Here is a 24,218-nt window from a genome sequence, read left to right on the forward strand (position 1 = left end):
TTTGTGCATTCTTGCTTTTCATTATTTTAAAGGATTTCATATATAATTTAAAGTCATTTAGACATGTCAGGTAACTAGTGGAAACTGAAGACTGGCTTTCTGCTAATCTGTGTTGCAGCAGAGATCCCCTTTTTATTTGGATGAAAAACAACAAATGTGATATGATTTCTTTAAACAGTAGGTGTAAAGGATGGAATTGTTGCTGTCAGACAGTTATAAACTCGATGCAAAAGAGCTGTGTCTTGTTGCATGAAAAGAGGAGCTATAGATAGGGTAGGGTCTGTTATTTCAATATAATTTCTCAAGAATGTAGCCCCCAAGCATTATTATGTGTTGAAACACTACATAAAATTTTTAGAGGGATATAAAGCCTACCATTCATAATCTTGATATGTCTCTTTTGTCTTTTTTAGTCAAATCAAGTAGATATCTTTCAACATTACAGTCTTTTCAGTGTCAAAGTCCGCAGCTTAACAGGGAAACACTGTCTGGGGAAACACAAAGAGGGAATTTGATGCTAAAAAGACATAGATGTGGCAGATATCCACTTGATATGACTAACTCAGACTGCAAAGGCCTCATATAAGCTTCACATCAACTTTTAAATGCATTTTTCACAAAATGATTGTGTGGACACACTGTGGATTTTGGGCCCCATCACTTACATTGAAAGCACATTTGAAGGTGATCTTTTAATATCCAGTATGTAGTCACTGTTCATATGAACACCTGACTATTTTTGTGAGCCTCTTCTTTAACTGGATCTTCATCTCCTTTTCAACACTTTCTTTTCAACTGATACTTCAAATTCACCCAGCGTTTACACATAAAACTGACACTTCAACTTACATATTACATTCATTCATTTGGCAGATGCTTTTGGCCAAATCGACACTCAAATGAAGTACATTTCAAGCTACAGTAGATCAAGGAGAAGCCTCTGAGAATAAATGCCTCAACACTGAGTTCCACATTCTACCTGACAAAAGGGCCACAAGGCTTGCAGGTGCATGAAGTAAAACAGAAGTGCCTAGAAAGTGACTTTTTCTTTGATAACACTATTTTGAATGCCACTTCAACTACAAATTCTACTGTTTCAGTGTTTCATCTATATTTCAAAAGCCTCAACTACAAAATTTCAACAGCTAGCACAGGTGAATTTTCTTCAGAAATGTAGCCTTTTCTAGTCTTAAAATGTTCTTGGGCAATACAGGGAGAGATATTGTTCTTACTCTAGTAATGCAGTCCTTATAAAACTAGGAGAGATGGTCATTGTTTGTCTACATGGAGCTTCCTTAAAGGCATGTTTTCAAAAACAGTTATTACATTTTTGTCAATAAGCAAAATCCCTTGAATTGAAAGTGAGGCTTATTTCAGATGTATGGGTTGGTAATACATTATATTTAGATATTTTGTTAATGCATTAGCCTACATGATTTTGTAGGTTGTGTAACTTGTGGGAAATGCAAAAATGTTTCTCTGTCACCCAGTTACATTGTGACTTTGTGGGATGAGAGATTGTGTGTAACATCTTCCAGTATAACCTAATTTGTTCATGGAATTCTGGCATTGATTTCTTCTTTTTTTTTTTTTTTTTTTTTAAAAGACAATTTTCCTGTAGGCGGGATTTCCTGTAGACTAACCAATTAGTACATAGGACACTGGATGTGCTTTGAAAGGTCACTCCTCGTAAACTCGTCATTCCCGGCAATACTGTCCAATAAAATTAATGAAAGTCCCTTCGGTCCCGCCTTCAAATACCTCCTGGCCAGTCAAAATCTTTTAGTTCAACAAAGCTGTATTCGATAGGCTAAAGTGACGGACGTAATATGATCATTCGCCAATTATGAATGAAGGGGAGTTTTCTCTGACCAATGGGCGTTTAGGACGTAGACACTGCGCTTATAAATGACAAGGTGACAGTTTGCCCCCTCCTACATTCATTGACTGCCGCTGTGTGTGAGAGCAGCTAATCCCGGACCCTCCGAAAGCTGTAACAAACCGGTAATACTTGCGTTTCATTGCTCCAACACGTCATTTTTACTCACTTTAGTCCGTATTTTAAATGCATGTGTATGTGATATTTTAACTTCTCCGTACGAACTGTCAGGATACGCTTGTAAAGCTAGCTGTCATTGCTAACATTATAGCTAGCAAGCTAGGTCGGCCATTCAATGACTTGGTTCGTAGGAATTACTTCATTAGTCTGTGTGTTCCTGGTGTGTTTGTGTGTCGGATAATGGAGCAATAGGGAGTTTAAGAGTGCAGTTCGGCCTTTGGTTGTCGTGCCGCCGGGGTAGCAGCGGTTCTCACAACGGGCACGGCGCGGCCAAGCAGCGCTAACAGACTACTGGATGTAAAATGTCTGACGCTGTGGGCCTGCCGGGCTCTGAGTCAGTCCGCCGCTGCAAGGACACTCCTATCGGGAGACCCGCGGAGCCATCTCGCCCCTTGTCATTGCATTACATGGTTAGATTAAGGTTTATTTTAGCAGGGACTGCACGGTACCGGTTTTCCAGGCCCCATGTGACCGTCTATGGTTCATTTTTGACCTTCAAGTCTGCAGGCTGGTTAGCTTAGCAACTTAACGTTAGCGTAGCTCCCCCCTTGTACCAGGACAACCAAGCAAGCCCAGGTCTGACCAGGTGGCACTATCATGCTGTGTAACCTTGTCTCTGGCCTTGCCACTATTGACATCGGCTTGGGTTTTTTTGGGATTTTTTTTATAAAATACTGTGATCATTTATGACTGACATTCCGAATCTTGTACTAGCACCAGATGACACTTCCCAGCAGAAATGTCCTCCAGCTTTCAGCTAATGGCGTCTGTAAGTGGGAGCGTTAAAACCATTCATTCTGCAGCATGTGTAGACATTTAGCGGTTTATCTTGAGTTGATCCTTGCAGTAGTCAATGCAATTGGATTAGCTTCTTGGCTGAACCAGCTAGGAGCAACATGCCAGAGTTGCACTCCATGATCAACCTGTTGCTAGACTTGTCCTTTGTGTACTCCAGGTGCTCCTTTCTGTTGCAGTGACATTTAACCTCAAACTGATTTATTCTGACTCGATAGCATTAATACACTGGAAACTTACTTACTTGAGCGTGTGTGTACTTTGACCCTCAGCTGAACCTGAGTTAACTTCTATCTACAGTAAAGCTGTCAAGGCTGCAGGCCAGAAAGAACAAACTATGGCACAGAACTGCAGCCTCCACCTTGATTCTCTGTTCGCTGAGACTCAGCAAGGCTGCACAATGTTTTAAATTCCCTGAAAAATCATAAACTAGCAGTTCCTGCATCCTTATGAAGCAGATACATATGTTGCTCACATCCTGACGTTAAGATTAAGCTCACAAAAAAGTAGACTATCAATTTCAGCACATAAAATGTATATAATTGGTAGCATCTTCTCTCAAAGTCTCAGGTTCAACTTCAGCATTATCACTATATGTCCATCTTTCATTGGTGTTCATAATCACCAGTCTGCCAGGTGTTAGTGGCGTAGAAGTTGCACTGTCCCATAATAAGTTCTGTTTGTTTCTCTCTCTTTCCCTCTCTTCCAGGTTCCAACCATGTATGCCTGCGCCAAGTTTGTCACTTCTCCTGCTGTGGTACGTCAGCTACTACTTCTTGGGAGTAACAGTCTTGAGACAACTGATTATTTGGGGTGGTTGAGGTTTCTCCTTTTGATAAGTGGTTGATTTACTGATATTATGACGATCAGAAGATAATTATGAAGCTTTTAACTGTAATGCAACTGTCATCTTGTGAATGAAAGAAGAAATGTACAAACCAACAAGCTTCTTAGCATCCTTATTTGTCTTCAAGGACACAGTAGTTCTAAATGTTGCAGTAGTCAGTGGATGGCAGCCATGTTTGGTCCATGCTCTTCATGACAGTTGCACAGCTAGTGGCATTTCCATGTCAGCTGACCCTGCAGCATGTTGGGCATTTCAGTCATGGAGGTGTTGTGGAGGACAAGGTTCCATATTTACATTGGACACTTTGTTCAGCTGGACAGGCAGAACATCACAAACCCAACATAAAAGCTGGTTTGAAAGTCATGTAGTTTTAGAGACAGGCAATATGGGTACAATGTTGAAGCAGAAATAATGGAAATCAAATTTAGCCATGAAGCTGGCTCATTGGCAACATTGCATGCAATTGTCTAATAAATATATTTTTTTTAAAGGTAGTGCTACCATGAGAGAAACTGTAGCAAAATTTCTACAGGTTAACAAATAGATCAGTGTGCGTGTGTGTGAGGGGCATGGTCACAACAATTTTAATTTTTGCTTAATCTGATAATTATATAGATTGTTTGACATATAAAACTGTGAAAATGTGCATCACAGTTTTCTCTACAGTGATGTCAAATTTCGTGTCTGAGCAAAAAGTCCAACATCAAAGATAATCAGTTAACTACAATGTAAGACAAGGAAAAGCCTCAAATTCTCACATTTGGTTGAAAAATGACTCAAACTGTTAAAGGGGATATTATACTCATTTGCAGCTCTATATTTTTATTCTGGGACTCCACTAGAGTAGCTTTGCATGATTCACAGTTCAAAAAACTCCATTTATCTTATACTGGTCTTTTATACGACCCCTCAGCCTCTGTCTCTTTACAGGCGATCTTAGCTCCTGTCTCTAAGGCCCTCTCCCAATGAGCTCACTCTCCTCTGATTGGCCATCAGTCATGTTAAGTTACTGCAGATGCAAATCCAACATTTCCTGCTTCACTGCTCCATATTAAAAACTTTTAAATGACTAAATAATAACTGACTGTAATGATGATAATAATAATGACAAAGTTTTATTGTGAAGAATTTACAGGAAATTAAACATGGTCCTCAGAGAATTAGCATAGCCTCGTTAGTGAACGGATCAGTTAGAAATAATGCAGGGAGGACTAGTACTAGTAGAAACAGCCACAGTGATGATGATGATGATGTTTGATGAAGAGCTGCAGACGACCAGCACACCTCCAACAGCTACTCATTTTACTTTGCTGTGGAGTTATGGCTCAGAGTGACTACCCCCAAAACAATGGAAAAATACCATAATGTTAGCAGAGCGGAGCAGTGAACACGCGTGCTGTGTGTGGAGCACATAACCATATAAAGAAATCCGTCACAAGCCAAGGTCGGCTCAGGCTGAAAGTAGAAAAAAATGTTGGAAACCAAATGTTCAAAGCATAGTGAAGCCGGTGATTTTAGCTCACAGGGAGTACTCCTACATACGTTTACCTCATTATTTGACACGTTTAATATGACTGTCCAACAAGCACAATAGGTCCCCTTTAATTGATTATTGCAATAGTCGCCTATTAATTTTATGTCATCAGCTAATGGTTGCAGCTCTAGTGTACATGTAGTCATATTGCCCTACTCTACCTATTTCTAAAACAGTCGGTCAAATTAGCATCTGTGGATGCAGCAGTTTCTTTCAGCTTTTGGTCATTATATCATAATTTAGTTACTTAAAGCAGTTTTTCAGCGTCTGAAACATTGGCAAATGGAATGATCAAAGAGGCGATCTTATTTAAACTAATTACAAATCACGACTCCATAACATGTGTAGAGGGATCACAAACCAAAAAGAGATTGGAAACCTCCACAAATGTATAGTGTTGGGAAATTCACTGTGTAAATTATCCCATTATTTGTGAAAATTACATGACATTGTGGAAGTGCAGGTGATATACAGTTTTATTATGTAATTTTTAATACAGGTTGTAATGAGTCTGCTTTTGTCTGTAGCTGCGTGGGGGGTCCAGAGTCCTCGCCCGGCCAGTCTCAGTCTCCCTCTTCAACAGACCTGAAGCCACAGTGGAGCAGCAGGTGAGTGTTTGACCTCAATCGTCTTGCATCCAATTCTTTATAAATTGCTTTTGGCTTCTGACCAATACACCTGACAAACACTGGGATGTGTGTAGGGATTGGACATGTTAAAATCTGCATTCAACTTTATATCACAATACTGATATACGTGAAGATATTACATTTTCTACAAATTGGCCTTAAAGGGATAGCTACTATAGAGCTGACTCACCCTGAATAAATTTAAATGAATCAAATGCACTAACAGCATTAAAGTCAGCTGTTGGCCGATGCAGTAGTGTAGATGTCAATCCTCTCCCTCCTCTCCCCAGGCCCTGTTGCCAGTCAGCCAGTCTGCAGTCCTGACACGCTCCTTCCAGACCAGCGCTGTCTCCCGGGACATCGACACTGCCGCCAAGTTCATTGGTGCTGGTGCTGCCACAGTGGGTGTGGCCGGCTCAGGAGCTGGAATCGGAACAGTGTTCGGCAGCCTCATCATTGGCTATGCCAGGTAACGGCTTTTACACAGCAGTTTTTTGGATGCTTTAATCCACAACCCCTTAAAGTGTTTGAGATTTGTCATTCAGTCTGACTCCTGATGTCCCTATCATTTGTGTTTTAAACTGTCTTAACTAATCTGAGACATACAAACCAAAGACCTCAGCATGGATGTTGCCTGAAAGCATAATAAAATCATTAGAGGCAGAACGTTCTGCATGCTTACTTCAAGCCATTCACGTGGGAAATAGGTTTTTAACATACCTGAACATGCCGGCTGCCTAAACTGTCTTGGGAACAATAGTTTGAAGAAACAATTATAACTACCAAAACTCCACTTACACCCACATCTCAGTCTTCATGAACGGGAGTTTGTGCAGTGGTCTTAACTGATTCTCTCATTCTCACATGTTTTAAGAGCTCCTCCATGTGTTTTAAGACATCAAAGAAATCTTGAATGTCTGATATAATTTTTTCATAAAACAAGTTCAGTCACCTCATTCTCTTCCTCAATGAAAAATCAAGGATCTATGAATATGCAAATATTCTCAGAAGGGGGGACTTGTCTTGCTAAACACAGTGACGTAACCTTCAAGGGCACAAATGACTAATTTGTGTGCTCAGATAAAAGTTTCTGTCATATTGACCATTCCATGTGAAGAGCACTAGCAGGTAAATGATTAAAGCTATCCAGCTAGTGTAGTCTGAATAGTTGATGACTTGACTCGTGGATTTAAGTTAGTAAGGTTAAATGTGCATCTACAGTGTGTAACCTGTAAAACCTTTTGTTATAGAGCTGAAATGACAATTGACAGAAAATTAATGGGCTACTATTTTGATAATCAACTAATTATTTCAGTCTTTTTTTCAAGCAAAAAGACCAAATATTCTTTCTTTAATGTATTGATTTGCTTTCTGAAATCAATTGTCAATGACTTTTTTATAGACTAAACTACTTGAGAAAATCTGCAGATTAATCAATAATGAAATAATTGTTAGATGCAGCCCTACTTTGTTCAAATTATGACATTTTTAGAGTGTTTCAGATGGCTTTGTTCAAAAGCAAACACACAAAAATTCTTAATCAATAAATGTCTTTTGGATCTAATCCAAAACAAACCAGTGGAGAACAGACGTGGAAAACCAGTGTACAAATTATCAAAAAGATCCTGACCGAAAGGGACCAAAGGACAGTCGAACAGATCTGAATAGACCAGAAAATCATGAGAACTAATATAAAATGCAGTAGACCTGAACAGAACCTAATGGAAATCGCAAACATTGATGCAGCCACATTTGAAAACAGTAGCAATCAAATTTGACACTCTTTCACCATAAACACATTTCTCTCCTGTGATAATGATGCACCATATGAGCTGATAGTCCACATGGATTCATGGGGTATATTGGCGTACAGACCTGAGACCAGCATCAACCTGATGCTAACAGTCCTGATAGACGGTGTGATTTGGACCCAGCCCTACGTGGGTCTCGGTTCAGGTCTCAAAGTGGACCCAGAAAAACCTATCAAATTATATTTGATGTGTAAATGCCTGTATTAATCACATTAATATCATTATTGGTGAAGCATAAGGCATCAATCACACCTATATTGTTCAGTGTTTTTGCCCTTTTTTTTTTTGGTCTTTTAAATGCCTAGTGACTTCCCACACAGACTGCTCACTGTGTCCACTCTGTGAAGACTTGTTTTTGCAGTCGTTACGTTGTGGTGAAACTGTCATTAAATTTCACTTTGTGCACCTGTCTGCTCTCCTCCACAGGAACCCCTCCCTGAAGCAGCAGCTCTTCTCCTACGCCATCCTGGGCTTTGCTCTGTCTGAGGCTATGGGTCTCTTCTGTCTGATGGTGGCGTTCCTCATCCTGTTTGCCATGTAAACCTGGCAACACATCCACACCTCCTTCCCCTTCACTTACCCCCCTCTACCTCCTTCTCCCTGTCTTCTCCCTTTTCTCCCTTCTCCCTCCCTCCCTTCCTTCCATCCGGAGGGGGGTTTCCAGAACGGGAACTCTGAACGAGCTGTTAGGCCATTCCAATCAACGGAAGAAATATTAAAGGAAAAATATTTACATCTGAGGTTAGCAAACCTCCAATCCTACATTTTTATGTTCCTACACTTATTTTTGTTTTTCTGAAGTTTTATGTAAAACCTCACTTCGGTTGAAATAATCTGTCCAAAATAAATGGTTGGGATAACTAAAAGTCTGTAGTGTGTTCATCTTTATTATTGCTGAAAAAATGGACTGCAACGTTGTCAGTACTGTAAGAATGCAACCAGTGGTAGTTTCAAACATCACTCAGGTTTTTTGCCGTTCTTGAAATGATCTCAACCCAATATGAACATCAGGAAATGGACAAACTGGCAACTAATCACTACAGAATTTAGTCCACCCATGTCATGTCACTGTTTGAAAGTAAAGTTAGAAGCCAGGAATAACTTGTAATGTCTTCTTGCAGAAATCAAGGTTCCCCACTTGGACATACTATTAAAATTTTTGCAGTGTTGATGATCAAGACGACAGGATATGGCGATGTAGCAGCTCTCAGAATGAGTCCACCAGCAGTGGTGTGGATCACCAAATGTCCTGTTTAAGAACTGTAAACTGTACACATGATATAGTTGAGATTTCCATGTGAGCACTTGAAATTAAAAGCAACGGTATCTAAATTCAGATGTCTTAAATGAGTTGAAACTACCACACTTGTTTTCAATCTTTGAGGTTGGTTACTACAGATGACCATTGAGTCAAGCTTTTCCTTCCTTCCACATGGAGCAGTTGTCTTCCATTTCTTTCAGTATGCAGTGAAAAAACAACTTGTATTGTCTTGAAACTTGATTGGCATTTCATTAGGGCTACAACTATTTTTGTTATTAAATCTTGATTTTATTAAGCCCTTGATTTTCTTGGTTTACAGATTTGTATGTGAAATGTCAGGAAGTGCATCACAATTTCTCAAGAGCCATAGGTGATGCCTTTAAGTTACTTGTTTTTCTGACCCACATTCCAAAACCTACAAATATTAATTTTTTACAATGATAAAACAGACAAGCTGCAAATTCTCACGTATATGTTGGAAACTTGAATAAAAGGTATTTTTGCCCGAAAAATAATTTAGTAGATTTCTCAAATGTGTTCTGTTAACTGATTAATTTTCGAGTGGCTAATCTAATCGATTCACCTCAGAATTTATCACAGAATGGTGAACATCTTGTCTGCAATAATTTAGACATTCATACTGTGAGGAAATGAATGGAAACAAATGGCTGCTTGAGAGTTAGAGCACATCCAACCATTCAAAAATGCGACGGGAGGCTTTGTATAGTGCTCTTACCAATGTAAAGTGTGTCATTTTGTACAAACCCACAGAAACATGCAAAAACAAGTGTGGTATTATAGTGGTATATGTAAGTAAACTAAAGAGTTAATCAAATTACAGTATTATTATACCATATTATGTCCCTGCCATATTTACTGTAGTAATCACAGGTTAGGACTAAATATCATGCAGGTCTTTACAGACCTTGTGATGTAGTCATTGACTGGGTCTGGGTGTAACATGACTGGAAATCAAGAGTCAAGTTTGGACCCCAAAAGGCCTCCATAAATAGGAGTGTCTGAGGTACTGATACAAAACAGGCTCTTAGAATACCTGCTGTTCATAAATTTACCACATAGTCCAGCAAATTACCGCCTAGATTATAATAGTGCTCCTGTTGCCTTGTTCATAAGAGCCAGTCATGTTTTCTAATGCTTTGTAAACCCTGTAGACTGTTAACGTCACAATACTATGTGTGGCTAGAACTTTATGATATGAAAAGGATTTAAATTGATTAACATTCATCAATTATCTTTCCATAAACTCGTTGGTTTAATACGTAAATACAGTATTTAATTGAATGTCGCCCTCTTTTGCAGCGGTACTTGCAACGTTTATTTTGAAGTTTCTCACCGGATATGCCGTGTTATATATTTCAGCGTAGTTTCACTGGTGAGAAAACAGACCCTGAAGTTGCGTTATACGAGCGGACTGACAGGGATGTGCTCGGTAAAAAATCAAATATTCTCTCACCATATTCCTTCTAACTGATAACAACCGGACGGTGTGTCGCTTCGTAAGCCGTAGCAGGGTGGACGGGCTCATTTTGCTGACGACTTCATACTTTTTGGAGGCCTGGGGAAAGACCCAGTTAAGCTAACGATAAATAGCCACCATGTCGTGGGAAGAAATGCCTTGTTTTCTGGCCTCGCCTCTGCGCCTCTCGCCTGCTCTCTGATCCCAGTGGACAACAAAACAGGTCGAGGTAACTTCGCACTCGGCTGTCAATGCAGCTTAGAGTTAGCATTATAAATTAGTCAACACCAGTGGTTTAACTCAGGCTTGTTAGCCGAGCCATGGCGGACAGCTTTGGAGAGGAGTCCAGCGGCGGTGCCCTTGGCTCAGGCGTTACCGGACAGGGCGGCGGAGCTCCGCTGCTGCCTACTTTGGCCAACTCTCTGCCGGGTGGACACTCGGTAGCCAGCGGTGCTCACTCCAGCTCAAATCCGGCCTCCCCTCCTCCCGCTGCGGCTGCGCATAGTGGCCTAACCGCTGTGGTGGCCCCTATATCCGCTGTCACTGCTACCCCAGCCGGGTTTGGGAACACATTCACCCCCGGCTCCTCGCCACCTGTCGTGGCCGTATCTCCGACCGTACACGCCTCCTCGCCTCTCCCCGGTGTTGGGTTAGGGGTCGGCGGGGTGGCAGGAGCAGGCCTCCTGTCCCAAATCCACGCCACTTCCTGGGACCCAACCCTCAGTACGGACTGGGACAACGAGAAGGCTTCCCAGCAGTGCATCCTGAGGATAAAGAGGTAATACAAATATTACCTTAACAGTAACAAAAAATGTGTCTGTGTTGTCTCAGTTGTGTGTTTCCAGGAAAGCTGAGGCCTAAAATTAAATGGGGTGAGTAAAAATCGAAAGTAAAAGCTTACCATGAAGTTCCTGCCATTACTGGCATCCCTCAGAGACTCTACAAAGGACGGAAAATTCCAGGAAACTTCAGAATTTACTGTAATTTAGACAAATAAATTCAGACCACATGTTATTGTTGTTGTTAGGAGTACCTCTGTAATTCATTTAGACTACGCTGACAAAGCACATTTCCATTATTGTCATTTAATTGTTGCCATGTCAGTGGTGGAAAGTAAGTACTTATTATCAAGTATAATTTTGAGGTACTTGTACTTTACTTGAGTATTTCCATTTGATGCTACTTTATTTTTACTTTTATACTTCCACTCCACTACATTTCAGAGGGAAATATTGTACTTTCTACTCCACTACATTTATTTGACAGTGTTAGTTACTTTTAAGATGAAGATTTGACACAATGGACAATATAACAAGCTTTGAAACCAGTGGTTTCCAACCTTTTTTGGCTTTTGACGTCTTACAAAAAGCAGCGTCCACCAAATAGTGATTTTTCCCTCTAAACTTCTTACATTGTTTCATTTCAATAAATGTTAAAATCATCCAATATTTCAGCAAAAATCAAAGATTAGAGAAAAAGTCCAAAAACTGTTTGTGTATCAGAACTTTGTTTTTTCTTCTTTCCTCTCCCATTAATCATCTCATGACCTCTCAGATTTATCTGGTGACCCTTTGGAGGGGCCCGACCCCTAGGTTGGGAACCACTGGACTCAACTAGCTAACTGCATATAAAGTAGTTGAAACTAGCTCCACCTCCAGCAGCTACAACAGTAACATGCTGCTCTAACACTGATGCTTCAGTATTAATAATCTAATGATGTCATATATAATAATATATCAGTCAGAGGGACCAAACCACTACTTTTACTGCAATACTTTAACTACATCAAGCTCATAATACTTACATACTTTTACTTAAGTAGGATTTTTCATGCAGTATTTTTACATTGCTGTATTGATACTTTTACTTAAGTAAAGGATATGAGTACTTCTTCCACCACTGTGCCATGACAGAAATATTATTCCATACTGCTTCACAACGTTACCCATTATTCAGATGATCAGGCTGATTATTATCTTTTCCACAGTGTAACATAATTTCAAATGACATATGAAAACGTTTCTTGTGTTTCCAGAAATGGTTGCACAGTACTTAAGATAATCCTCAGATTTCACTGTGGGACAGTTCTCATGGGAATTACTCTTTACCAATAGTTCCTATGAAAATTATTGACAGCAGGATTGTTTGTGGAAAAGTACATTGAGTTTTTCAAATGTAGTGGCAGTTTCAGGAACAGATATCTTAGGAGATCTGGACATAAATCCAAAACTATTGGTATGGCGAGACACCACAAGAGGAAGGTGAAATAATATGTTTTTGTGATTTGTGTGAACTGACCCTTTTAAATCATTAATCTTTATTTTGATATCATTAGCTTAAGATATCATTTTTAAATGTTTCCCTTCTTTAACTGAAAAATCCAAAAAGTCAGTTGCTGTTGATTGTAAGATTCTCTCCGTCTCTATGATCACTTTATCCTTTCAGGAACCTCATCTGTCTCCCTCTGTTTCTTTGTCTGTCTCTGCAGGGATATCATGTCCATCTACAAAGAGCCTCCACCAGGCATGTTTGTCGTCCCTGATCCTCAAGACATGACCAAGGTGAAATGCCAGGGGGGCTTCATTTATAACTGTTGCGTGAGCACATGCACTTCATACAAACGGATAACAAAAGATTATTATGTATCTACTGCCATCACTGCCATAAACATTCAGACCATCTCACGATTTGATACAGTTCCCATTCTTGATGTCTTCTATTTAATTCAGAATTGATTTTTGTTTCAAACCCATTCTTGATTCAATAAATAGAAAGGGGCAGTAAATTTGGGCTCTTTCTCCAGTGCACTGTGTGCCATACCATTGACTGGTGTCCTTTGTCCACTGAACTGCAATATGAAACATAACTGACAGTTAAGCTAACTGGTCTTGATGAGGGTCAGTGTCTGACCAACAGAAAAAAGCAAACACAAGTGTGTGAGAGTAGGCAGCTTTTTAACACAATCACTTTATAAAACTGGAGAAAAGCGCAGTGGCACATATAAAGAAAATTTTGTAATACTGTGCATATTTCACCTAGACTGATTTTAAAGTCGTTTTTAGTTCATTTTTGTTTGTTTGTCTTTTGTTTTTGTTTTTTGTGCAAAATGGCTTCAGTGAAAACATGCTGCAATGTGCTGGAGAAGTGGCGGTGACTGCCACACACACTCTGCCTCACACATCATATCATCAACACCTGTACGCATATATCGACTGACATGTACTGTATGCTGCATTTTGGACTTGAATACAGTGTTTATTTTTTCAACATACAAGATATTGTGCTAAAAGACTGAGGCTTAAGCTACAGTACACGTCCCAGCCAGAAAGTCAGCATACTCACCAACTGATGATTCATTCATGCAGAAGACTTGGAAATACAGGAACAGCATTGTTCTCATATTACATTTTACAGCTAGTTATCTCTGGTTTCTGATGCAAAAAAACATGTACAATCAGACTGTTATTTTGTGCTAACATAGGAATGTTTGGCTGCTCTTATGTACTTGTTTATATTTTCATACAGTATTTATAAAAAGGCTCTTAGGATGAGTACTAACAGATGTGTTTGGCAAACATGACACTATCTGGGGTAACGTTAGCTGGGTTTCCAGTGAAGAGAAGGACAAAGCTGCTAACATTAGCCTAAACTCCATCTTTCACACCAGTGGGGAAACACTATTCACTGGATGTGCCAGTCATCATTGTGGCTTTTCTAATGTAACCTGTAAGCCCATAAAGTAATGTAGTTTATGATGTGCCCTTTGTAACACTGTGCTACTACTGTGGGTAATAAGCTAGTTAACCGGACATGCTAGCAATTGCAGCTTACATTAGAGGAGATGAACACACTTGTGTATTTGGTTTTGGAAAGAAAGAAAAGCCTCACACCTACAAACTTTTTACAGAGTTGCAATAAGACCTGTAATAGTAGTCTGCACACTGCCTCATCATATGGAGAAATCCAAATCCACACCTGCAGTGCCTAGTTACTGTTGCTAAGCTATCATTGGATAATCACTGTTCTGGGGTTTTAGTAAACTGTCAATTAAAAGATCATTCTAGTTAACTACAATTTGGGTCTTATTTTTATAACATTGTACTCACCAAGTTACACTAAATGCTGAGATCTGTGAACACAGCTCCATCATTATAAATAGATCAGACCAGGTCGGAACACAGGTCAGGTCATCACAACACAAGCATTCAGACGATCTGACAGGTTGGGAACAATCTTCCAGGCTAGTCAGACTTATTTGGAAGAGAAAATGAAGGCAAACGGTAAAACTATTGGTCAATCTGTTTGTTGTTAACATTCATCTCAGTTTACAAGCACACTTCTGGCTTCAACTTTGACTAAACTGACAACTAAATAGCAGCAATAACAATTATTTTCTCTTTTTATAAAAGAGAAGATGAACTGAAAATACAAACCGAAGATGAATTTGGCAAAATGACCTTAACTCAAGGCACACTTACTAGCTTTTTCCACTGCTTTGGTCCGCATCTTTATGTCTTTGTTGGTGGATGGAGTTTTGCTCACAGTTAGGTCATGTAACTGAGCTGTAGCAACTGGAAGATCTCCATCTGCTGACGAAGACTGTGAGCTGTAGATGAAAGCACTGGAAAAAGCTAGTAAGCGGACCTTGAGTTGAGATTATTTTGTCAAGTTTTCCGAGGTCAAGAACATTGATGCTGAAAAGATAAATTAAATTTGTCATGGACTTTTTGGAGAATCAGGGATCTGACAGATATTCTGGGCATGCTTGGGCAGTATCAAGATTTTTACCACCATGTGTCACACTGATTGCGTCAATGGGGGTTTCCAGTTTAACTAGAGTTAAAACCAGACTGGAAACTACCATTAACAAACAGGGAAGGAGTGAAGTTTTTAGGTCATGGGATGACTGAAACTTGACATCCTTCTCATTTGTACATTTTCTCCCTCACAGTGGGTTCTAATGTGGATGTTGCCCAGTGTTTTCTAGGTCAGATTTTCTGCACCATGGCATGTTTTCTTATGATCTCTCTTATCCATCCATTTGTTTCACCCTTCTTTCATCTCTCCCTTGTTTTTCCCCCCCACACACCCTTTCAGTGTCTCTACCGTGCTTGACATACTTTTATTCCTTTATTTCCCTGCAGATACATGCTCTGATCACAGGGCCGTTTGATACACCGTATGAGGGTGGATTCTTCCTCTTCCTGTTCCGCTGCCCCCCCGACTACCCCATCCATCCACCACGGGTCAAGCTCATCACCACTGGACACAACACTGTCCGCTTCAACCCCAACTTTTACCGCAACGGCAAGGTCTGCCTCAGCATCCTTGGGTGAGTGCTAATTCCAGGTTTTGTATTTGTATCATACTTAATTGTGGAAGCGACAAACAAACTCTGGCTATACCAGAGTACGTGATGCTATAATGTGTGTGTGTGTGTGTGTGTGTGTGTGTGTGTAGGACATGGACAGGCCCAGCATGGAGTCCAGCCCAGAGTATCTCATCTGTCCTCATCTCCATCCAGTCTCTGATGACAGAGAACCCCTATCACAATGAACCTGGCTTTGAGCAGGTACAGCTCTTTTTTGGTGGGCAAATCCTTATTTGCAATTGTTGATGGGAGGCTTGGCCCTGAGCGACACATTGTAGCATTTTAAAGTGAAACTATGTACATTTTTAAAAATGCAAAAAGTATGCTCTTTCTCATAAAAATCCGTTTTTGGCCACTACAGCCTATTTTTCTAAAGTGTGTCAGTTACTCAGAGAGGTACTCAACTGCCAGCAGAACTGAAGAACGCTTGGACAAAAAGAGAAATGTCTTGAGTTTGGTCATATATCATTTGTACTAATATGGGAAATTAAGTTTTGTTTAGTTGATTCCCCTTGACTATAATCAGCTGTGAAGTTTCATGACTAATGTATGTATGAGCTGACCATTCACTTTCACTGTCACTATAAATTGCAGTATTGCAAATTTAATGCACTTTCATTAAAGTTACTAGATAAGGTTGTGGTCTGTGTGTGTGTCTCAGGAGCGCCACCCAGGGGACAGTAAGAACTACAATGAGTGTATCCGCCACGAAACCATGAGGGTGGCTGTGTGTGACATGCTGGAGGGCAAAGTTCCTTGTCCTGAAGCTTTGTGGTAAGACTAACCTCCTCCTTCTCCATCTGTCTCCAACATCTTTTTCTGTCTGTGCTTCTTTCTTGTCCTTCTCACCTCATCACTTGTCTCCTTCATTTCCTCACCCCTCTTCATCCTGCTTATCAACTGATGGATGTGTGCATATGTGTGTTTTTAGGAGTGTGATGGAAAAGTCCTTCCTCGAATATTATGATTTCTACGAGGGGGTCTGCAAAGAGAGACTGCATCTGCAGGGACAGAACATGCAGGTGACAATATTTATTTTTACTTATTTTAATAATTTTTCTATTGTCTATGTTCTACTTTACTTCCTTTGTCAATTAATCTTTGTAAGGAAAGTCTGTGAGATAAATAGTAATGATGCAAAGATTTGCCAATATATGTACTATACACTGTCTGTTTTGATACTATCACTGGGAGTCACTGACATGGGAGCAGAATGTACTTATCTCGGTTTCAGTTTCCGTTTGTTACGTTTTCTGTGGGGAAAATGCAGAAAAAACACAAAGTTTCTCATTTATTTTGAAAAATGTAAACATTGAGTGGTGACTTGTTAGTGAGGATAGTTTATAATTTTATTGATACTAGTACTCTTATCGATTCTTACCAGTCCAGTACTCAATCAATACTCTCAGTGATTTTTTTTTTTGTAACTTTGCAAAAAAAAAAAAATTGTAGCTTTGCAAAAAAGTACAAAATTCAGAGCAGGATTTTCATTTATTTACAGCTCGGGGCACCCCGCTGCTCAAAAAACGTACATTCAACCCAGCCCAGGTTAGAAACTACAAACCGGTTTCACTCTCTTCACACTCAGCCCTTCCTATCAAAAATACTTGAGCGCACAGTCTTTAACCAAATCTCTGAATTCCTTTCTGAGAACAACCTGTACGATCCAAATCAGTCTGGCTTTATGCGGGGGCACTCTACCGAGACTGCACTCCTGTCAGTAATGGAATCACTGGCTTAGCTAGAGCTGCTGGTCAGCCCTTAGCTCTATTGCTGCTAGATCTGTCAGCTGCCTTTGACACAGTTAACCACCAAATCCTCCTCACCATATTCACTGAGCTTGGTATCTCAGGACGGACCCCCCGCTGGTTCATGTCCTACATCAGAGGGAGATCTCTTAGAGTACTGTTATGTCTCTAGTCTAGGGGAAACCTGGACACAACATGCTTTGAGCCCCCGCTCTGCCCAATCCCAAGAATTGGTCAGCCCAACAATAATCAAAGTTCACAATGTAGCAGTTTACTTTCAAAAGCTTCGGAGTTGAGCAATGGCCAAAACAACAAACAAAAATCCACTAATCCCAACCCTATATTTCCCTGAAAAAAATAGTTGAAACCAAAAAACAAAGCTCTTACCTAATTCCTTATTGAAAACAAGAGAAAAATGGTTTACAAAAAGAAAGGGGTTTCTCACTCCTACTGACTGTGACTGGTACCTTGGTTCTAAATATTTACAGTGTACAATGATCTGCACATCTGATGGTAGGAAAGTTTCCTAACACACTTGGCTGACATCTTTAAGTCCAAAACCCACTGAAACCACTCAGATACACTCAACTAACACACAACTCTAGGGTTCAGCAGGAGGGCCTCCATTGTTGGGAATGGGAGAGAGAGAGGACCATCTGCATTTACCAATCAGCCAACAGCTATCCCATCACTTGAGCCAATCAGGGAGCACCACCTGCATCTCATCTCACACACACACTGGATGCACACATAAAGAGAGGAGGAGAGAGAGAGTAGTTAATATAGGAGCAGAAACAAAAAAATGACCAAGGGTCATAACAGTATCTTTTGGGGGGAGAAGTGTCCAAACCCCACGGCTTATCCACAGGGGTTCCTCAAGGGTCAGTGCTCAGTCCCCTTCTCTTCTCAATATACACCACCTCACTTGTTACAATAATCCGCTCCCATGGTTTCTCATACAATTGTTATACAGTTGCTGCCCGCATCAAATTCAAAACCCTGACACTCGCTTACAAAACAGCAATTACAATAGCTCCCGCCTACCTGGACTCCCTCATCCAGGTCTACACTTCCTCCTGCTCACTAGGCTCTGCCGATGAAAGGCGCCTGGTACTACCACCAAAACAGGGCTCTTAGTCACTAGCTAGACTCTTCTCTTCAGTGGTAGAACGAGTTACTTAACTCTGTTTGATCCACAGACTCCCTCTTGATCTTTAAGAAAAGACTAAAGACCCAGCTCTTTCACGAACACCTCTGCACTTGATGGACTGGAGGAAAAAAAAAAAAGAAAATCTGCTTCTATGCATTGCCTCTATACTGCCTGTTGGCACCTACGTCCTATGTTAGCCTAATGGCACTTACTTGCATTGTTCTCTCCTGACTAGATCCTTGCTTTTGTTGTATCGACTCTCAGATGTACATCGCTTTGGATAAAAGCATCTTCTAAATGAAATTGTAAATTGCATTCAAAAGTTTGGACACACTCTCATTCCAGGGAATGGGAAGTTGCCAGTTTTAAGATCAGTGTTTCCCCTATATCCATTTAAAATTATGAGTGCCACTGCAAAAATTGCACACAATGTCAGGGGGCTACTAACGATCTTGACTCGCACACTGTGTAAGCATGTTAATACCCTGCATTACCATGGAATTGTTTTGAGTCATCCTCTCTCTCCTCATTCTTCAAAGGACATCTACTTGTAAGATGTTCTAAGAGTAGCGTGGACCTGTTAAGGGATAGGGCAGTGCATTGATATTTCATTATCTGTTATGCACAGAATCAGTAGTCTGTATTGGGTTAATTTGACTGTAAATATTATAATCAGGATGCACCAAACTGAGGAATTTTGCATACAGCTCACCTCTCTATTTCTATGTCCCCTCCAACTCCCTCTACCCAGGACCCATTTGGCGAAAAGCGTGGTCGTTTCGACTACCAGGGCCTGCTGGCTCGCCTCAGCGCTACTCACAGGCGAATACGTGAGAAAAGCCTGGCGGAGGACAACCACAACGATGATGATTCAGACTCAGACACCAGCTCCTCGGGGACGGACCCTGACAGCCAGGGCAGCTCCCAGCCCTGACTCCCTGCACGGTGCTGGACTCAAACCCAGGCCAAGAACTAAAGACAAAGGGACCTTTTTTGTTTTGTTTGCAGTGGAGGAACAAAATCACAGAAGAGAATGTGATGCCTATGTTTCAGGGTTAAAGATTGGATACTAGCTTCTGTTGTATGGATGTTGCAGAGAGAGATTGAAAAGATGGTAGTGCTCTCTTGACAATGACCATACTGCATTGAAAATGAACACCATCCGCTAGTCAAATGCTGGCAAATTTGGCCTGTAGCGGTTTATTTGTGCTACTTTTGTAGCTAACCAGCTATCATTTTGATGTCCTCTGTGATTCTAAAACTGGAGGCGGCTGTCCAGATGCCTGATAGATTTTGACATCAACCAGCCATTTTTGCTTGAGGATCTAAAAGGTTAGTTTCATAGCTTGAACCCTCAAATGCACTGTAGGAATGGACACAAGCACATGAGGCAAAATTCTAAGGCAGTCATTCCACTTTGACCCACAAACCCAAACAGAAATCTAGTCTTTACAGCTCTATAAAACATTTTTTATACCCTTTCCTCATGGAAAGACTATCTGGTGGAGATCTGCTGACTTTGGCTCTTAAGTCAAGGCAGGCTTGGACCGGATGAATGGACCTTTTGCAGGGAGAGTCAGGGCTGAGTTGGCTGAACCAGTGGAAGATGATGGTGTTCATCAAAGCAGCACTCTGCAGGCTCTCCTTCAAAGTAGCCTGGTCTTCATTGAGTTGAGGAGGGGAAGTAACAAAAGACAAGCACTTTTGTAATGGACCTTTTACAGCAGAAGGTGGTTAGAGAAAGTGATAATTATCAGAGGCTTTGCAAGTCATGTGCCTTGTCTCCTCTGGCAGAGGTAAAGCCACGCCACGGCTCTTTCAGACTGGATCTCAGCTGCCTCCACACCCGGGCCGCATAAAACATCAGCAGCTCTAAATACAATGATTCATGTGTATTATAAAAAAGTTCTGCTTAGCTTTCAGTTCCAATAGTGCTGTTAAATTCACAGTAAATCTGTTTACCAGATAAGAAGCCGTTAGGAAAATGTCAGTTTCATTGACATCCAACCTTTATACTCTTTTTGTTCTGCTGTTTTCTCTTTGTTTTGCTGAAAGGAATGCTAATTCTCAGTGTGTAGGGTGCTTTGTTTATTTCACTTGTTCTTTAGGTTGTTGGCTCATGTGATTAACCAATCAAGACACAAATCAAACCATCCTGTGCTCTAGTTAGATCCACCTGGACTAATGGAGGCAAGACAAGAGGAAATTTCTACGTAACTGTCCATGTGTTCACACTGCAGGTACGTTAACTCTGTCACTCTATACTGCTGAAGGAGGGAAAAACCAAAGGCTTTGATTACATCAATACAGAAGTACACTGAAGGCAAATCAAGCCTTTTAGCTGCCTTGGTTGTAGTTTATACATAATTTAACACTTTTTTGAAAATAAACATAAACCCCAACTGATAGCAGTCATTTCAAATGCATGCTTTTCACCACTGTGTCAGGCTTAACACAGATTTGGATTAAGTGGGAATCAGGCACTTAATAGCCAACCTTTCTCAGCTGACACTTTATTTTTGTCCATGCATGTGTGGCCAAGTTTCCCAACACGGCATAGGAAATGAACGCCAAACCTGTTTACAGAGTTGCTTGCAGTCTGAACACAGTCAGGGGTGTTCTCTAGACTTACCAAGGGACTTGCATGAAAAGAAGACAAGGAAGCAGAGTTTGCATCGGATAAATTCAGATTTTTTTAAGTCCATCTTAACACAATACTTACATGGAAAGAGTTGTTGGTTGCTGTAATCATTTCTCTCGTCTATACTGGCTGTGAAGTGATACTTTGTGTCAAAATCCATTCTAGAGTTCAGCTGAAGCTAATATGAGTTGGCTGAATTGAGCAGGTTTCTTCAGCGTGGTATCTTGTGTAGGTTTATTACCTGTATTTTGTCCCAGCAACCAACCAATGAGAATACCAGGATGCATCCTTTCACCACAGCTCAGCAAGTAAACATAAAGACTAAAGGTTGCTTTGGCTGATTCAGACTGCTGTTCAGCTGAACAGTGGAATGAGGACTGTAGATTTTATCTTATGTCTTACTGTGTAGTCATCTTAGGAAGGTATCACTGCATGGCCAGTAGGGAGAATAGGAATGATTACAGTGTCTAGTAACTCTTAAAGTTTAAAACGTGAGTATTGTATTGAGATGGACTTGCAAAAAGCAGAATCCATCTATAAATTCAAATATAGACCTTTTTCCCAAAGCTTTTCAACATAGCAAGAAGAGGTCCAACAAAGAAATGGCTGTTGGTTGTTTGTGTTTATTTTATGTCCCATCTGCCTCCCATTGTCCTCCAGTGTCTGCCTTTAGCTCTCTACAGCCATGTTGATGTTAAGAAGAGCAGTTTGCCTCTGACCTCTGGTCAGGTTAGACTCACTCTGCTGACGGTTAAAATGGGATTACTAATATAGGGCATTCCTTTTTATTTGTTTTATTATGTTATAGAATGGTTATGAAAAGCAGCTCCTAGCAGAATATATGTGATTGCCAAAATGTTGATTGCAACATGCTTCCTGAAGTGGAAGTAAAGAGATCATATCCCTGTTTGGTTGTGTTGTGTTGTGCTTAAAGCAGGATTCTTCTGTGGCTCTATAACGCCTGGATTACTGACAAAAGCGATCGTTTCCAGGTCTTGAAAATGTTGGTATTGTACAGAAGTTCTGGAAAAGTACAGAATAAAATGTTGTTCAGTCCTGATACATGTGACGAGACTTTTTTTGTTGTTGTTGTTAATTAGAGTTCTTCATAGGTCCAAAATGTCAGACCTGATCAAAAGCAAACCTTTGGTAGCCTACCTGAACCCAATGTGCATTTATTAATTTTCAAAACAGAAAAATATGATCCAAAGGTCACCCAAGGACAGTCAAATCTTATACAAATAGATCCAATTATAATTAATTCCAATCCAAAATGTGGTTGACCCTAACAGACCGTAATAGAGAGTACCAGTAGCAGCATGATGATCTGTCAATGAACTAGCAGCTGTGCAAGGAAAAGGACTGCAATATAATAAAAATGTTCTAAAAATAAATGTAAAATCCTTTTAAACTAACTCAAAAAGTCATTGATTTATATGCTTCAAAGGCTAACTCATAGAAATAATTGAGACCCGTTTTAACCTCCTAAACCAACAATAAAATATTCTGTAGCCAACTGTGTAATAGAAACAGAATATAACAATTCCCTAACCAATTTAATACTATAAATCAAATTCCCAAAAATGAGGAATTTAATAGCATTAATTTTTCACACACGCTATTGATTCCCTACAATATTTTCTCCTGTGATGATTTATGAGGGTACCACGGGATCTGAACTGACACTGAGTAAACTTGGATCCTTTTGAATCATGGTTCCCCAGAACTGAGTGGACCTGTGAAGACCTTTACTGTCAATGCAAAGGAGATAAGAAAAAAATGCTTAGAAAATATTTGGTTTGTTATTGTAAAGGTTTAGATGTTTGTTTCATGTGTCAGTGGTAGATAACCTTTTCTAAAGAGTACACCACTGATTTAGTATTACACTCCTATACCATTGTCAGACTCATGATGGACAGTTTTTAAAAAAAGGCTCAAAATCAATGCAACAGAACCAGACATATCAACTTTTTTTATTCTCTGTTGCCACAACCTGACCACCAACAGTTCAGTGACATCAGATGAGGCAGTTTATGAGGATTCACACAGCTGCCTCTGACAACATAAAAGACTTTATACAGCTTTTTTTACATGTGCAGTAGCACTCCCTAACACCTGGAAACACACGCTGATGTGTAAAATGAATGGAGTCCCCCCCCCCCTAAGGTCTCAGTATGCTTAACAAAAACTAGTTTAAGCTAAGTGTCCTTCAAATAAATTTGAAGTCAAGTGCTTCTACTTGTCTGCCTCAAAGGCATTTATGTCATTGCACTTGGTTTTTACACATGAAAAATCAAGGAAGTTGTGGGGCAGGGGGTTTCAGATGCTCATTTGAAGCATACTGATGTCTTTAGAATATGGACAAATACCCAGTGTCATATTTCAGCTTTCTAGAAAACTATACTGAGAATTGAAGGATAGTAATAACTTTTATGATTGATATTGTTTGAAGGGTGCGTAAAGGGTTGGTTCAGATTTGTAAATTGGTTTGGGAGGGTTAGAAATGGTAGGACTCACTTGTTTATTGATTAATTGTCAGAATCTGTATTTTTTGTTTTTCTGTTTGTAGTGTTCTGTTTGTCAGTCAATAAAATTAAATAAATTAAATTAAACATTTAAAAAGCTTTTTTAAGGAAGACAGATAAACCTGTGAAAATTCGTTGTGAGGCCAAGGCAAGGGTAAGAGAGGCTAATATTAAAAGGGTGTGGGAAGTGTCTATAATGAAGGCCTGGGTATTGAATATCAATTTCTTTTTATAATACGGACCAAAATGTGTGTATAAATTGACAAGTGACATGTTCCTTCATTACCATGAAAACACACACTGTAGTTTATCTGGAGTCAATGTCACGTATGCTGTTAGGCTGAAATACTAGTTCACCAAATGTGTATTA

The 24,218-nt window shown here is 40.1% G+C and overlaps 2 protein-coding genes across 2 annotated transcripts; both read left to right on the plus strand.

Annotated features, from left to right (window-relative positions):
* The first annotated feature begins 1,864 nt into the window (after positions 1 to 1,864).
* Positions 1,865 to 8,541, plus strand: atp5mc1 (ATP synthase membrane subunit c locus 1). The gene is made up of 5 exons (XM_067571082.1): positions 1,865 to 2,004; positions 3,564 to 3,611; positions 5,763 to 5,843; positions 6,155 to 6,333; positions 8,102 to 8,541. Exons 2-5 carry the CDS (start codon positions 3,573 to 3,575, stop codon positions 8,214 to 8,216), a joined length of 414 nt encoding a protein of 137 aa, XP_067427183.1. The 5' UTR covers positions 1,865 to 2,004; positions 3,564 to 3,572; the 3' UTR covers positions 8,217 to 8,541.
* A 1,766-nt stretch (positions 8,542 to 10,307) lies between these two features.
* Positions 10,308 to 22,383, plus strand: ube2z (ubiquitin-conjugating enzyme E2Z). The gene is made up of 7 exons (XM_067571081.1): positions 10,308 to 11,191; positions 12,902 to 12,974; positions 15,558 to 15,745; positions 15,874 to 15,985; positions 16,446 to 16,558; positions 16,716 to 16,806; positions 19,434 to 22,383. The coding sequence occupies exons 1-7, from the start codon at positions 10,734 to 10,736 to the stop codon at positions 19,614 to 19,616; spliced, it is 1,218 nt and encodes a 405-aa protein (XP_067427182.1). The 5' UTR covers positions 10,308 to 10,733; the 3' UTR covers positions 19,617 to 22,383.
* Positions 22,384 to 24,218: the final 1,835 nt, after the last annotated feature.

This window comes from Thunnus thynnus, chromosome 17 (genome assembly GCF_963924715.1).
Source record: "Thunnus thynnus chromosome 17, fThuThy2.1, whole genome shotgun sequence".
Lineage (NCBI taxonomy): Eukaryota > Metazoa > Chordata > Actinopteri > Scombriformes > Scombridae > Thunnus > Thunnus thynnus.

Bases quoted from the DNA above. Each gene is read 5' to 3' on its own strand.
- atp5mc1 (XM_067571082.1), top strand. From the start codon at position 3,573: ATGTATGCCTGCGCCAAGTTTGTCACTTCTCCTGCTGTG. The intron at 3,612-5,762 runs GTACGTCAGCTA...TTTTGTCTGTAG, and splicing joins TTGTCACTTCTCCTGCTGTG to CTGCGTGGGGGGTCCAGAGT. The intron at 6,334-8,101 runs GTAACGGCTTTT...TCTCCTCCACAG, and splicing joins CTCATCATTGGCTATGCCAG to GAACCCCTCCCTGAAGCAGC.
- ube2z (XM_067571081.1), top strand. From the start codon at position 10,734: ATGGCGGACAGCTTTGGAGAGGAGTCCAGCGGCGGTGCCCTTGGCTCA. The intron at 15,986-16,445 runs GTACAGCTCTTT...TGTGTGTCTCAG, and splicing joins ATGAACCTGGCTTTGAGCAG to GAGCGCCACCCAGGGGACAG. The intron at 16,559-16,715 runs GTAAGACTAACC...GTGTGTTTTTAG, and splicing joins CCTTGTCCTGAAGCTTTGTG to GAGTGTGATGGAAAAGTCCT.